This window comes from Oncorhynchus gorbuscha, linkage group LG15 (assembly GCF_021184085.1).
Source record: "Oncorhynchus gorbuscha isolate QuinsamMale2020 ecotype Even-year linkage group LG15, OgorEven_v1.0, whole genome shotgun sequence".
NCBI lineage: Eukaryota > Metazoa > Chordata > Actinopteri > Salmoniformes > Salmonidae > Oncorhynchus > Oncorhynchus gorbuscha.
Window position 1 is genome coordinate 4,085,174 of NC_060187.1, and position 16,272 is coordinate 4,101,445.

Below are 16,272 nucleotides of genomic sequence, written 5' to 3' on the forward strand. Positions count from 1 at the left end.
TAGGAGAGCAGACACAACATGTAATACCTTTCAATTGATAAATGGTTCATTCAATATTGGTACTTCTCAAATGTTGAATCTCTCGCTTCCCTCTCTATCTCTCGATCTTTCTATCTCTCTCTCTTGTTCTCTCTCAATCTTTTTCTCTTTTTATGTTTCTCTCTCTGTGTCTCTGTCTCTCTCAAAGTTTCTCTGTCTCTCTCTCAATATTTCTCGCTCTCTCGATGTTTCTCTCTCTCTGTCTCTCTCAATGATTTTCTCTCTCTGTCTCTCAATGATTTTCTCTCTCTGTCTCTGTCTCTCTCTCTCTCTCTCAATTCAATTCAAGGGGCTTTATTGGCATGGGAAACATATGTTAACATTGCCAAAGCAAGTGGAGTAGATAATATACAAAAGTGAAATTAACAATAAAAATGAACAGTAAACATTACACTCACAGTAGATTCCAAAATAATAAAGACACTACAAATGTCATATTATGTATATATACAGTGTTCTAAAGATCTCTCGCCCGAGACAGACAGACAGGCAGGCAGGCAGGCAGGCAGGCAGACAGACAGACAGACAGACAGACAGACAGACAGACAGGCAGGCAGGCAGGCAGGCAGGCAGGCAGGCAGGCAGACATACATACATACATACATACATACATACATACATGCATACATGCATACATACATGCATGCATTTACATTTGTCTGGGCTGCTATGCCATGGCCAAGCAGGCAGTGTTAACACAACAGTGTCTAGAAACAGGATTATGTGTCTTTGTGTTTTATCAGTTGTGCTCTGGTCATCTGTTCTGTACAGTGGTCCTGAAGTAAAGCAGAAGAATGGGCCTGGTGACATGCATTGAAAGGTGTGACCTTTTTGGTGACTTTCTTTTGCTAGTTACTATGAATTATTATGTGACTTGTTAACCATTTCTACTCCTGAACTTATTTAGGCTCCTTGACATAACAAAGGAGACCACTACCACGCTGCACCTTGGTCCGGTCATTCTACCACTAACGACAGACGTACCACGCTGCACCTTGGTCCGGTCATTCTACCACTAACGACAGACGTACCACGCTGCACCTTGGTCCGGTCATTCTACCACTAACGACAGACGTACCACGCTGCACCTTGGTCCGGTCATTCTACCACTAACGACAGACGTACCACGCTGCACCTTGGTCCGGTCATTCAACCACTAACGACAGACGTACCACGCTGCACCTTGGTCCGGTCATTCTACCACTAACGACAGACGTACCACGCTGCACCTTGGTCCGGTCATTCTACCACTAACGAGGAGCGTAACAATACTACACTATAACAAGGAGAGATGACCAGTCCTATAGGAGATACTACACTATAACAAGGAGAGATGACCAGTCCTATAGAAGATACTACACTATAACAAGGAGAGATGACCAGTCCTATAGGAGATACTACACTATAACAAGGAGAGATGACCAGTCCTATAGGAGATACTACACTATAACAAGGAGAGATGGCCAGTCCTATAGGAGATACTACACTATAACAAGGAGAGATGACCAGTCCTATAGGAGATACTACACTATAACAAGGAGAGATGACCAGTCCTATAGGAGATACTACACTATAACAAGGAGAGATGACCAGTCCTATAGGAGATACTACACTATAACAAGGAGAGATGGCCAGTCCTATAGGAGATACTACACTATAACAAGGAGAGATGACCAGTCCTATAGGAGATACTACACTATAACAAGGAGAGATGGCCAGTCCTATAGGAGATACTACACTATAACAAGGAGAGATGACCAGTCCTATAGGAGATACTACACTATAACAAGGAGAGATGGCCAGTCCTATAGAAGATACTACACTATAACAAGGAGAGATGACCAGTCCTATAGGAGATACTACACTATAACAAGGAGAGATGACCAGTCCTATAGGAGATACTACACTATAACAAGGAGAGATGGCCAGTCCTATAGGAGATACTACACTATAACAAGGAGAGATGACCAGTCCTATAGGAGATACTACACTATAACAAGGAGAGATGACCAGTCCTATAGGAGATACTACACTATAACAAGGAGAGATGACCAGTCCTATAGGAGATACTACACTATAACAAGGAGAGATGGCCAGTCCTATAGGAGATACTACACTATAACAAGGAGAGATGACCAGTCCTATAGGAGATACTACACTATAACAAGGAGAGATGACCAGTCCTATAGGAGATACTACACTATAACAAGGAGAGATGACCAGTCCTATAGGAGATACTACACTATAACAAGGAGAGATGACCAGTCCTATAGGAGATACTACACTATAACAAGGAGAGATGACCAGTCCTATAGGAGATACTACACTATAACAAGGAGAGATGGCCAGTCCTATAGGAGATACTACACTATAACAAGGAGAGATGACCAGTCCTATAGGAGATACTACACTATAACAAGGAGAGATGGCCAGTCCTATAGGAGATACTACACTATAACAAGGAGAGATGGCCAGTCCTATAGGAGATACTACAATATAACAAGGAGAGATGGCCAGTCCTATAGGAGATACTACTTGGCGCGGGTCTCAATAAACACTAACCTGTTTGACGTTGTAGCCTGTCTTGGCGCTGGTCTCAATAAACACTAACCTGTTTGACGTTGTAGCCTGTCTTGGCGCTGGTCTCAATAAACACTAACCTGTTTGACGTTGTAGCCTGTCTTGGCGCTGGTCTCAATAAACACTAACCTGTTTGACGTTGTAGCCTGTCTTGGCGCTGGTCTCAATAAACATGACGCTGAGCTCCTTGGCCCGCTGTTCTCCTTCTTCTATGGTGATCTGCCTGCGAGGGAGAAATATTAGGTTCAGTTATCAAACATCCTTATGCCATTAAATGACATAAAAGTGAGCTGGGTAAGGAGGTTTTCTACAGTAGAGACCTACTGGGTAAGGAGGTTTTCTACAGTAGAGACCCACTGGGTAAGGAGGTTTTCTACAGTAGAGACTCCCTGGGTAAGGAGGTTTTCTACAGTAGAGACCCACTGGGTAAGGAGGTTTTCTACAGTAGAGACTCACTGGGTAAGGAGGTTTTCTACAATCAAACAATCAATCAAATTTTATTTATATAGCCCTTCGTACATCAGCTGATATCTCAAAGTGCTGTACAGAAACCCAGCCTAAAACCCCAAACAGCAAGCAATGCAGGTGTAGAAGCACGTAGAGTAGAGACCCACAGGGTAAGGAGGTTTTCTACAGTAGAGACCCACTGGGAACGGACGCCAGTATAATGTCTAATCGCTGTCCTATAGCCTGATCTTGTCCCTGTCCTACAGCCTGATCTAAACCCTGTCCTACAGCCTGATCTAATCCCTGTCCTATAGTCTTCTCTAATCCCTGTCCTATAGTCTTCTCTAATCCCTGTCCTATAGTCTTCTCTAATCCCTGTCCTATAGTCTTCTCTAATCCCTGTCCTATAGTCTTCTCTAATCCCTGTCCTATAGTCTTCTCTAATCCCTGTCCTATAGTCTTCTCTAATCCCTGTCCAATAGTCTTCTCTAATCCCTGTCCTACAGCCTGATCTAATCCCTGTCCTATAGTCTTCTCTAATCCCTGTCCAATAGTCTTCTCTAATCCCTGTCCTATAGTCTTCTCTAATCCCTGTCCTATAGTCTTCTCTAATCCCTGTCCTATAGTCTTCTCTAATCCCTGTCCTATAGTCTTCTCTAATCCCTGTCCTATAGTCTTCTCTAATCCCTGTCCTATAGTCTTCTCTAATCCCTGTCCTATAGTCTTCTCTAATCCCTGTCCTATAGTCTTCTCTAATCCCTGTCCTACAGCCTGATCTAATCCCTGTCCTTTAGTCTTCTCTAAACCCTGTCCTATAGTCTTCTCTAATCCCTGTCCTATAGTCTTCTCTAATCCCTGTCCTATAGTCTTCTCTAATCCCTGTCCTATAGTCTTCTCTAATCCCTGTCCTATAGTCTTCTCTAATCCCTGTCCTACAGCCTGATCTAATCCCTGTCCTATAGTCTTCTCTAATCCCTGTCCCATAGCTTTTATCTGCCATTATGGCTGCCTTCCTTGAATGTTAATTGACTAATCCAGTCAGTCTAACTCAGGAAACTGCCTTGCACTTTATCTGCCTTCCCTCGATCAATTAGACACTGGTGAGCTTTCCAAATGGCACCCTATTCCCTATCTAGTGCACTACTTTCGACCAGGGTTTTGGTCAAAAGTAGTGCACTGTGTAAGTAATAGGGTTCTATTTGGGATTTAGCCTCTGGCTCTGAGATGTGAGCATGCCGGTGGGAATATCGGCTACAGCAGAAGCAGAGATGTATCCTAACCTATCCTCCGCCAGCTCTGCCTGCCATGTTAATGACCCTGTAAACGCTATTATTACCGCGCCTGGCTTAAAGGTGCTGACCATCACTGTGAAGTTGGGTTCTGTCCACGTCCCAAATAACACCTTATTTCCTTTATAGTGCTTTACTGTACCCATAGGCCTCTGGTCAAATGTAGTGCACTGTAAAGGGAATAGAGAGCCATTTGGTCTCGTGTGGCTCAGTTGGTAGAGCACGGCGCTTGCAACGCCAAGGTTATGGGTTCGATTCCCACAGGGGGACCAGTACGGAAAGATAGAAGAAACATAAAATGCATTCACTACTGTAAATCACTCTGGATAAGTGTGTCTGATAAATGATTTAAATGTATATAAAATACAATTTAAAAACAATAGAGATTTAGGATTTGTTTGTGGTGGTTTAGAACGGCTGTGACAGCGCCTCTACCTGGCAGTGGGTTTGCTGGACGGGATGCTGAGGGCACATCGAAAGGCAGTGAGACGGACTAACCCGAGGCAATACTACTCTCCGTCTCATGTTTTAATTAAATGTGGCTGAAGCATGAAACACACTAAGTAAAAAGCCTCGTTTCCACCCTGGTCCATAAATAAGACCCCTGAGCTTCTGAACCCCGCATGAAATGCAAGAGGATCCTGAACGGAAAACGCCACACACACACACACCTCTTATCTCCCAAGTCTGTTTTGTTGCCGACCAGCATGATAATGACATCACTTCCTCTCTCTGTTCTGACGTCGTCGATCCATTTGGACGTTTGCTGGAAGGAGTTCACATCTGTGGAGGAATAGCAGAAGCAAAATAGTATTTCAAGTGGATTGAAGTATTCACTCGTTTAATTTGCATATTATTCTCAGATATAAGATGATCAAAATGTTAAGACGATTTCTATGTGGGTTTGGTAATATTCCTATCAATCCATTCCTATTGACCTTGACCCCCATTCCAGTTCAGAACGCAGGACTGTGTGTTCCTGGGTTCAAAGGTCGTACCATATTAAAGGGACTTGACAAGAAACACCCACTGCTCGTTCGCTTCAAGGTGAAAACTTAAAAACAGCCTTCAGGGATTTAAATGTAACCTTTATTTAACTAGGCCAGTCAGTTAAGAACAATTTCTTATTTACAACGACGGCCTACAGGGGAACAGTGGGTTAACTGCCTTGTTCAGGGGCAGAACGGCAGAGTTTTACCTCGTCAGCTCCGGGACTCGATCCAGCAACCTTTTGGTTACTGGTCTAAAGCTCGAACCACAAGGCTACCTGCCGCCATGTTACGGAACCATGTTAGGGAGCCAAGAAGGGAATCATGTTAGGGAGCCATGTTAGGGAGCCATGAAGGGAGCCAAGAAGGGAATCATGTTAGGGAGCCATGTTAGGGAGCCATGAAGGGAGCCATGAAGGGAGCCAGGAAGGGAATCATGTTAGGGAGCCATGTTAGGGAGCCATGAAGGGAGCCATGTTAGGGAGCCATGAAGGGAGCCATGTTAGGGAGCCATGAAGGGAGCCATGTTAGGGAGCCATGAAGGGAGCCATGTTAGGGAGCCATGTTAGGGAGCCATGAAGGGAGCCATGTTAGGGAGCCATGTTAGGGAGCCATGTTAGGGAGCCATGAAGGGAGCCATGTTAGGGAGCCATGTTAGGGAGCCATGTTAGGGAGCCATGTTAGGGAGCCATGTTAGGGAGCCATGTTAGGGATCCATGAAGGGAGCCATGAAGGGAGCCATGTTAGGGAGCCATGTTAGGGAGCCATGTTAGGGAGCCATGAAAGGGAGCCATGAAAGGGAGCCATGTTAGGGAGCCATGTTAGGGAGCCATGAAGGGAGCCATGAAGGGAGCCATGTTAGGGAGCCATGAAAGGGAGCAATGTTAGGGAGCCATGTTAGGGAGCCATGTTAGGGATCCATGAAGGGAGCCATGAAGGGAGCCATGTTAGGGAGCCATGTTAGGGAGCCATGTTAGGGAGCCATGAAAGGGAGCCATGTTAGGGATCCATGAAGGGAGCCATGAAGGGAGCCATGTTAGGGAGCCATGTTAGGGAGCCATGTTAGGGAGCCATGAAAGGGAGCCATGAAAGGGAGCCATGTTAGGGAGCCATGTTAGGGAGCCATGAAGGGAGCCATGAAGGGAGCCATGTTAGGGAGCCATGAAAGGGAGCAATGTTAGGGAGCCATGTTAGGGAGCCATGAAGGGAGCCATGAAGGGAGCCATGTTAGGGAGGCATGAAGGGAGCCATGTTAGGGAGCCATGAAGGGAGCCGTGTTAGGGAGCCATGAAGGGAGCCATGTAGGGAGCCATGTTAGGGAGCCATGTTAGGGAGCCATGTTAGGGAGCCATGTTAGGGAGCCATGAAGGGAGCCATGTTATGGAGCCATGAAGGGAGCCATGTTAGGGAGCCATGAAGGGAGCCATGTTAGGGAGCCATGTTAGGGAGCCATGTTAGGGAGCCATGTTAGGGAGCCATGTTAGGGAGCCATGTTAGGGAGCCATGTTAGGGAGCCATGTTAGGGAGCCATGTTAGGGAGCCATGAAGGGAGCCATGAAGGGAGCCATGAAGGGAGCCATGAAGGGAGCCATGTTAGGGAGCCATGTTAGGGAGCCATGTTAGGAAGCCATGAAAGGGAGCCATGAAAGGGAGCCAAGAAGGGAACCATGTTAGGGAGCCATGTTAGGGAGCCATGTTAGGGAGCCATGAAGGGAGCCATGAAGGGAGCCATGTTAGGGAGCCATGTTAGGGAGCCATGTTAGGGAGCCATGTTAGGGAGCCATGTTAGGGAGCCAGGAAGGGAGCCAGGTTAGGGAACCATGAAGGGAGCCATGAAGGTAGCCATGTTAGGGAGCCATGAAGGGAGCCATGTTAGGGAGCCATGTTAGGGAGCCATGTTAGGGAGCCATGTTAGGGAGCCATGTTAGGGGGCCATGTTAGGGAGCCATGAAGGGAGTGTGTGTGCGTGCGAGTGATCCCCACTCACTTGTAATATCATAAACCACCACAGCCACAGTAGAATCTCGTATGTAGGAGGGTATGAGGCTCCTGAAGCGCTCCTGTCCTGCCGTGTCCCACAGCTGCAACCTCACCTGGGGATCAGAGAGACACACCTGGGGATCAGAGAGACACCTGGGGATCAGAGAGACACACGTGGGGATCAGAGAGACACCTGGGGATCAGAGACACACCTGGGGATCAGAGACACACCTGGGGATCAGAGACACACCTGGGGATCAGAGACACACCTGGGGATCAGAGACACACCTGGGGATCAGAGAGACACCTGGGGATCAGAGACACACCTGGGGATCAGAGAGACACTTGGGGATCAGAGAGAAATCTGGGGATCAGAGACACACCTGGGGATCAGAGAGACACACTTCGGGATCAGAGACACACACCTGGGGATCAGAGAGACACACCTGGGGATCAGAGAGACACACCTGGGGATCAGAGAGACACACCTGGGGATCAGAGAGACACACCTGGGGATCAGAGAGACACACCTAGGGATCAGAGAGACACACCTGGGGATCAGAGAGACACAGCTGGGGATCAGAGAGACACAGCTGGGGATCAGAGAGACACAGCTGGGGATCAGAGAGACACCTGGGGATCAGAGAGACACAGCTGGGGATCAGAGAGACACAGCTGGGGATCAGAGAGACACAGCTGGGGATCAGAGAGACACACTTCGGGATCAGAGAGACACACCTGGGGATCAGAGAGACACACCTGGGGATCAGAGAGACACACCTGGGGATCAGAGAGACACACGTGGGGATCAGAGAGACACACCTGGGGATCAGAGAGACACAGCTGAGCACTATCAGATTACTCACCATGTCCACACTGGCGTATTGTACATCACTGGAACGCATATAGTGTACACACACACACACACACACACACACACACAACCAATGTACACACACACACACACACACACACACAACCAATGTACACACACACACACACACACACACACACACACACACACACACACACACACACACACACACACACACACACACACACACACACACACACACACACACAGGTAGTAGGTACCAACACAAAGTATATTAACATAAACTCACGCCCCTGTATCCCCATTGACACCTTCTCGATGTCAGGGTATGTAAAATACGTGCCAAGATTCAGCGCAGACAGACATACACACGTTACATTGAATATATTTACATTTCTTATACCGTGGAACATGACATCAATGTCAGGCCTACTTCAATTGATGTGTGTGTGTGTGTGTGTGTGTGTGTGTGTGTGTGTGTGTGTGTGTGTGTGTGTGTGTGGACCAATCACTGTATAACTTTAGGGTTTTAAGACCCACAAACTGTGGTCTGCATCCCAAACGGCATCCTATTCCCTATGTAGTGCACTACTGAGCCCTATGGGGAATAGGGTGCCATTTGGGACACCTAAACTCATCAACAAAAAAACAAACATCCCTTCTTCAGTACCCAGTCTTTCAAAGATAATTCATAAAAATCCAAATAACTTCACAGATCTTCATTGCAAAAGGGTTTTAACACTGTTTCCCATGCTTGTTCAATGAACCATAAACAATTAATGAACATGCACCTTTGGAACGGTCGTTAAGACACTAACAGCTTACAGACAGTAGGCAATTAAGGTCACAGTTATGAAAACGTAGGACACTAAAGAGGCCTTTCTACTGACTCTGAAAAACACCAAAAGAAAGATGCCCAGGGTCCCTGCTCATCTGCGTGAACGTGCCTTAGGCATGCTGCAAGGAGGCATGAGGACTGCAGGTGTGGCCAGGGCAATAAATTGCAATGTCCGTACTTTGAGACGCCTAAGACAGCGCTACAGAGAGACAGGACGGACAGCTGATCGTCCTCGCAGTGGCAGACCATGTGTAACAACACCTGCACAGGATTAGTACATCCGAACATCACACCTGCGGGACAGGTACAGGATGGCAACAACAACTGCCCGAGTTACACCAGGAACGCACAATAGCTCCATCAGTGCTCAGACTGTCTGCCATAGGCTGAGAGAGGCTGGACTGAGGGCTTGTAGGCCTGTTGTAAGGCAGGTCCTCACCAGACATCTCCGGCAACAACGTCACCTATGGGCACAAAGTCAATGTCGCTGGACCAGACAGGACTGGCAAAACGTGCTCTTCTCTGACGAGTCGCGGTTTTGTCTCACCAGGGGTGATGGTCAGATTCACGTTTATAGTGGAAGGAATGAGTGTTACACCGAGGCCTGTACTCTGGAGCGGGATCGATTTGGAGGTGGAGGGTCCGTCATGGTCTGGCGCAGTGTGTCACAGCATCATCGGACTGAGCTTGTTGTCATTGCAGGCAATCTCAACGCAGTACGTTACAGGGAAGACATCCTCCTCTCTCATGTGGTACCCTTCCTGCAGGCTCATCCTGACATGACCCTCCAGCATGACAAAACCACCAGCCCTACTGCTCATTCTGTGCATGATTTCCTGCAAGACAGGAATGTCAGTGTTCTGCCATGGCCAGCGAAGAGCCCGGATCTCAATCCCAATGAGCACGTCTGGGACCTGTTGGATTGAAGGGTGAGGGCTAGGGCCATTCCCCCCAGAAATGTCTGGGAACAGCAAGAACTGGCAAATCTGGTGCAGTCCATGAGGAGGAGATGCACTGAAGTACTTAATGCAGCTGGTGGCCACACCAGATACTGACTGTTACTTTTGATTTTGACCACTCCTTTGTTCAGGGACACATTATTCCATTTCTGTTAGTCACATGTCTGTGGAACTTGTTCAGTTAATGTCTAAGTTGTTGAATCTTGTTATGTTCATAAAAATATTAACACATGTTAAGTTTGCTGAAAATAAACACACCTGTATATCCAGCACACCTGTAGATCTAACACACCTGTATATCTAATACACCTGTATATCTAGCACACTTTTATATCTAGCACACCTTTATATCTAACACACCTGTATATCTAACACACTTGTATATGTAATACACCTGTATATCTAATACACCTGTATATCTAATACACCTGTATATCTAATACACCTGTACATCTAACACACCTGTACATCTAACACACCTGTACATCTAACACACCTGTACATCTAACACACCTGTACATCTAACACACCTGTATATCTAACACACCTGTATATCTAACACACCTGTACATCTAACACACCTGTACATCTAACACACCTGTACATCTAACACACCTGTACATCTAACACACATGTACATCTAACACACCTGTATATCTAGCACACCTGTATATCTAACACACCTGTAAATCTAACACACCTGTATATCTAACAGACCTTTAAATCTAACACACCTGTATATCTAACACTGAGATGACGTTGAACACACCTGTATATCTAACACTGAGGTGACGTTTGATACACCTGTATATCTAACACACCTGTATATCTAACACACCTGTATATCTAACACACCTGTACATCTAACACACCTGTACATCTAACACACCTGTATATCTAACACACCTGTATATCTAACACACCTGTATATCTAACACACCTGTACATCTAACACACCTGTACATCTAACACACCTGTATATCTAACACACCTGTATATCTAACACACCTGTATATCTAACACACCTGTACATCTAACACACCTGTATATCTAACACACCTGTATATCTAACACACCTGTATATCTAACACACCTGTACATCTAACACACCTGTACATCTAACACACCTGTATATCTAACACACATGTATATCTAACACACCTGTACATCTAACACACCTGTACATCTAACACACCTGTATATCTAGCACACCTGTAAATCTAACACACCTGTATATCTAGCACACCTGTAAATCTAACACACCTGTATATCTAACAGACCTTTAAATCTAACACACCTGTATATCTAACACTGAGGTGACGTTTGACACACCTGTATATCTAACACTGAGGTGACATTTGACACACCTGTATATCTAACACACCTGTATATCTAACACTGAGGTGACGTTTGACACACCTGTATATCTAACACACCTGTATATCTAACACTGAGGTGACGTTTGACACACCTGTATATCTAACACACCTGTATATCTAACACACCTGTATATCTAACACTGAGGTGACGTTTGACACACCTGTATATCTAACACACCTGTATATCTAACACTGAGGTGACGTTTGACACACCTGTATATCTAACACACCTGTATATCTAACACACCTGTATATCTAACACACCTGTATATCTAACACTGAGGTGACGTTTGACACACCTGTATATCTAACACACCTGTATATCTAACACACCTGTATATCTAACACTGAGATGACGTTGAACACACCTGTATATCTAACACTGAGGTGACGTTTGACACACCTGTATATCTAACACACCTGTATATCTAACACTGAGGTGACGTTTGACACACCTGTATATCTAACACTGAGATGACGTTGAACACACCTGTATATCTAACACTGAGGTGACATTTGACACACCTGTATATCTAACACACCTGTATATCTAACACTGAGGTGACGTTTGACACACCTGTATATCTAACACACCTGTATATCTAACACTGAGGTGACGTTTGACACACCTGTATATCTAACACACCTGTATATCTAACACACCTGTATATCTAACACTGAGGTGACGTTTGACACACCTGTATATCTAACACTGAGGTGACGTTTGACACACCTGTATATCTAACACACCTGTATATCTAACACTGGGGTGACGTTTGACACACCTGTATATCTAACACTGGGGTGACGTTTGACACACCTGTATATCTAACACACCTGTATATCTAACACACCTGTACATCTAACACACCTGTACATCTAACACACCTGTACATCTAACACACCTGTACATCTAACACACCTGTACATCTAACACACCTGTATATCTAACACACATGTATATCTAACACACCTGTATATCTAACACACATGTACATCTAACACACCTGTATATCTAACACACATGTATATCTAACACACCTGTACATCTAACACACCTGTACATCTAACACACCTGTATATCTAACACACCTGTATATCTAACACACCTGTATATCTAACACTGAGGTGACGTTTGACACACCTGTATATCTAACACACCTGTATATCTAACACACCTGTACATCTAACACACCTGTACATCTAACACACCTGTACATCTAACACACCTGTACATCTAACACACCTGTATATCTAACACACATGTATATCTAACACACATGTATATCTAACACACCTGTATATCTAACACACCTGTACATCTAACACACCTGTATATCTAACACACCTGTATATCTAACACACCTGTATATCTAACACACCTGTATATCTAACACTGAGGTGACGTTTGACACACCTGTATATCTAACACACCTGTATATCTAACACACCTGTATATCTAACACTGAGGTGACGTTTGACACACCTGTATATCTAACACACCTGTATATCTAACACACCTGTATATCTAACACACCTGTATATCTAACACACCTGTATATCTAACACACCTGTATATCTAACACACCTGTATATCTAACACACCTGTATATCTAACACACCTGTACATCTAACACACCTGTACATCTAACACACCTGTATATCTAACACTGAGGTGACGTTTGACACACCTGTATATCTAACACACCTGTATATCTAACACACCTGTATATCTAACACACCTGTATATCTAACACACCTGTATATCTAACACACCTGTATATCTAACACACCTGTATATCTAACACACCTGTATATCTAACACACCTGTACATCTAACACACCTGTACATCTAACACACCTGTATATCTAACAGACCTGTATATCTAACACACCTTTATATCTAACACACCTGTATATCTAACACACCTGTATATCTAACACACCTGTATATCTAACACACCTGTATATCTAACACACCTGTACATCTAACACACCTGTACATCTAACACACCTGTACATCTAACACACCTGTACATCTAACACACCTGTATATCTAACACACCTGTATATCTAACACACCTGTATATCTAACACACCTGTATATCTAACACACCTGTATATCTAACACACCTGTATATCTAACACACCTGTACATCTAACACACCTGTACATCTAACACACCTGTATATCTAACACACCTGTATATCTAACACTGAGGTGACGTTTGACACACCTGTATATCTAACACACCTGTATATCTAACACACCTGTATATCTAACACTGAGGTGACGTTTGACACACCTGTATATCTAACACACCTGTATATCTAACACTGAGGTGACGTTTGACACACCTGTATATCTAACACACCTGTATATCTAACACTGAGGTGACGTTTGATACACCTGTATATCTAACACACCTGTATATCTAACACACCTGTATATCTAACACACCTGTATATCTAACACACCTGTATATCTAACAGACCTGTATATCTAACAGACCTGTATATCTAACAGACCTGTATATCTAACAGACCTGTATATCTAACAGACCTGTATATCTAACAGACCTGTATATCTAACAGACCTGTATATCTAACACACCTGTATATCTAACACACCTGTATATCTAACACACCTGTACATCTAACACACCTGTACATCTAACAGACCTGTATATCTAACACACCTGTACATCTAACAGACCTGTACATCTAACACACCTTTATATCTAACACACCTGTATATCTAACACACCTGTATATCTAACACACCTGTACATCTAACACACCTGTACATCTAACACACCTGTACATCTAACACACCTGTATATCTAACACACATGTATATCTAACACACCTGTATATCTAACACACCTGTACATCTAACACACCTGTATATCTAACACACCTGTATATCTAACACACCTGTATATCTAACACACCTGTATATCTAACACTGAGGTGACGTTTGACACACCTGTACATCTAACACACCTGTATATCTAACACACATGTATATCTAACACACCTGTACATCTAACACACCTGTACATCTAACACACCTGTATATCTAGCACACCTGTAAATCTAACACACCTGTATATCTAACACACCTGTATATCTAACACACCTGTATATCTAACACACCTGTATATCTAACACTGAGGTGACGTTTGACACACCTGTATATCTAACACACCTGTATATTTAACACACCTGTATATCTAACACTGAGGTGACGTTTGACACACCTGTATATCTAACACACCTGTATATCTAACACACCTGTATATCTAACACACCTGTATATCTAACACACCTGTATATCTAACACACCTGTATATCTAACACACCTGTATATCTAACACACCTGTATATCTAACACACCTGTATATCTAACACACCTGTACATCTAACACACCTGTACATCTAACACACCTGTATATCTAACACTGAGGTGACGTTTGACACACCTGTATATCTAACACACCTGTATATCTAACACACCTGTATATCTAACACTGAGGTGACGTTTTGTATATCTAACACACCTGTATATCTAACACACCTGTATATCTAACACACCTGTATATCTAACACCTGTATATCTAACACACCTGTATATCTAACACACCTGTATATCTAACACACCTGTACATCTAACACACCTGTACATCTAACACACCTGTACATCTAACACACCTGTATATCTAACACACCTGTATATCTAACACACCTGTATATCTAACACACCTGTATATCTAACACATATATCTAACACACCTGTACATCTAACACACCTGTACATCTAACACACCTGTACATCTAACACACCTGTACATCTAACAGACCTGTATATCTAACACACCTGTATATCTAACACACCTGTATATCTAACACACCTGTATATCTAACACACCTGTATATCTAACACACCTGTATATCTAACACACCTGTATATCTAACACACCTGTACATCTAACAGACCTGTATATCTAACACACCTGTACATCTAACACACCTGTATATCTAGCACACCTTTATATCTAACACACCTGTACATCTAACACACCTGTATATCTAGCACACCTTTATATCTAACACACCTGTACATCTAACACACCTGTACATCTAACACACCTGTATATCTAACACACCTGTACATCTAACACACCTGTATATCTAACACACCTGTATATCTAACACACCTGTATATCTAACACACCTGTATATCTAACACACCTGTATATCTAACACACCTGTATATCTAACACACCTGTATATCTAACACACCTGTACATCTAACACACCTGTACATCTAACACACCTGTATATCTAACACACATGTATATCTAACACACCTGTACATCTAACACACCTGTATATCTAGCACACCTGTAAATCTAACACACCTGTATATCTAACAGACCTTTAAATCTAACACACCTGTATATCTAACACTGAGATGACGTTGAACACACCTGTATATCTAACACTGAGGTGACGTTTGACACACCTGTATATCTAACACACCTGTATATCTAACACTGAGGTGACGTTTGACACACCTGTATATCTAACACTGAGGTGACGTTTGACACACCTGTATATCTAACACTGAGGTGATGTTTGACACACCTGTATATCTAACACACCTGTATATCTAACACACCTGTATATCTAACACTGAGGTGACGTTTGACACACCTGTATATCTAACACTGAGGTGATGTTTGACACACCTGTATATCTAACACACCTGTATATCTAACACACCTGTATATCTAACACTGAGGTGACGTTTGACACACCTGTATATCTAACACACCTGTATATCTAACACACCTGTATATCTAACACTGAGGTGACGTTTGACACACCTGTATATCTAACACTGAGGTGATGTTTGACACACCTGTATATCTA

General features: G+C 43.7%; 1 protein-coding gene and 1 non-coding gene across 2 annotated transcripts in view; one reads left to right on the forward strand and one right to left on the reverse strand.

Moving 5' to 3' along the window:
* The window catches only part of LOC123996539 (ras-related protein Rab-6B-like), a 135,874-nt gene that overhangs the window by 45,619 nt on the left and 73,983 nt on the right, over positions 1-16,272 (reverse strand). Inside the window, exons 4-6 of the mRNA XM_046299949.1 lie at positions 7,332-7,437; positions 5,027-5,138; positions 2,749-2,842 (exon numbers count right to left, since the gene is read on the reverse strand). Coding sequence (XP_046155905.1) covers positions 2,749-2,842; positions 5,027-5,138; positions 7,332-7,437 — 312 coding nt within the window. The remainder of the gene's footprint in view (positions 1-2,748; positions 2,843-5,026; positions 5,139-7,331; positions 7,438-16,272) is intronic.
* trnaa-ugc lies at positions 4,551-4,627 on the forward strand. The gene has a single exon. It is a non-coding gene; the product is annotated as a tRNA-Ala (tRNA).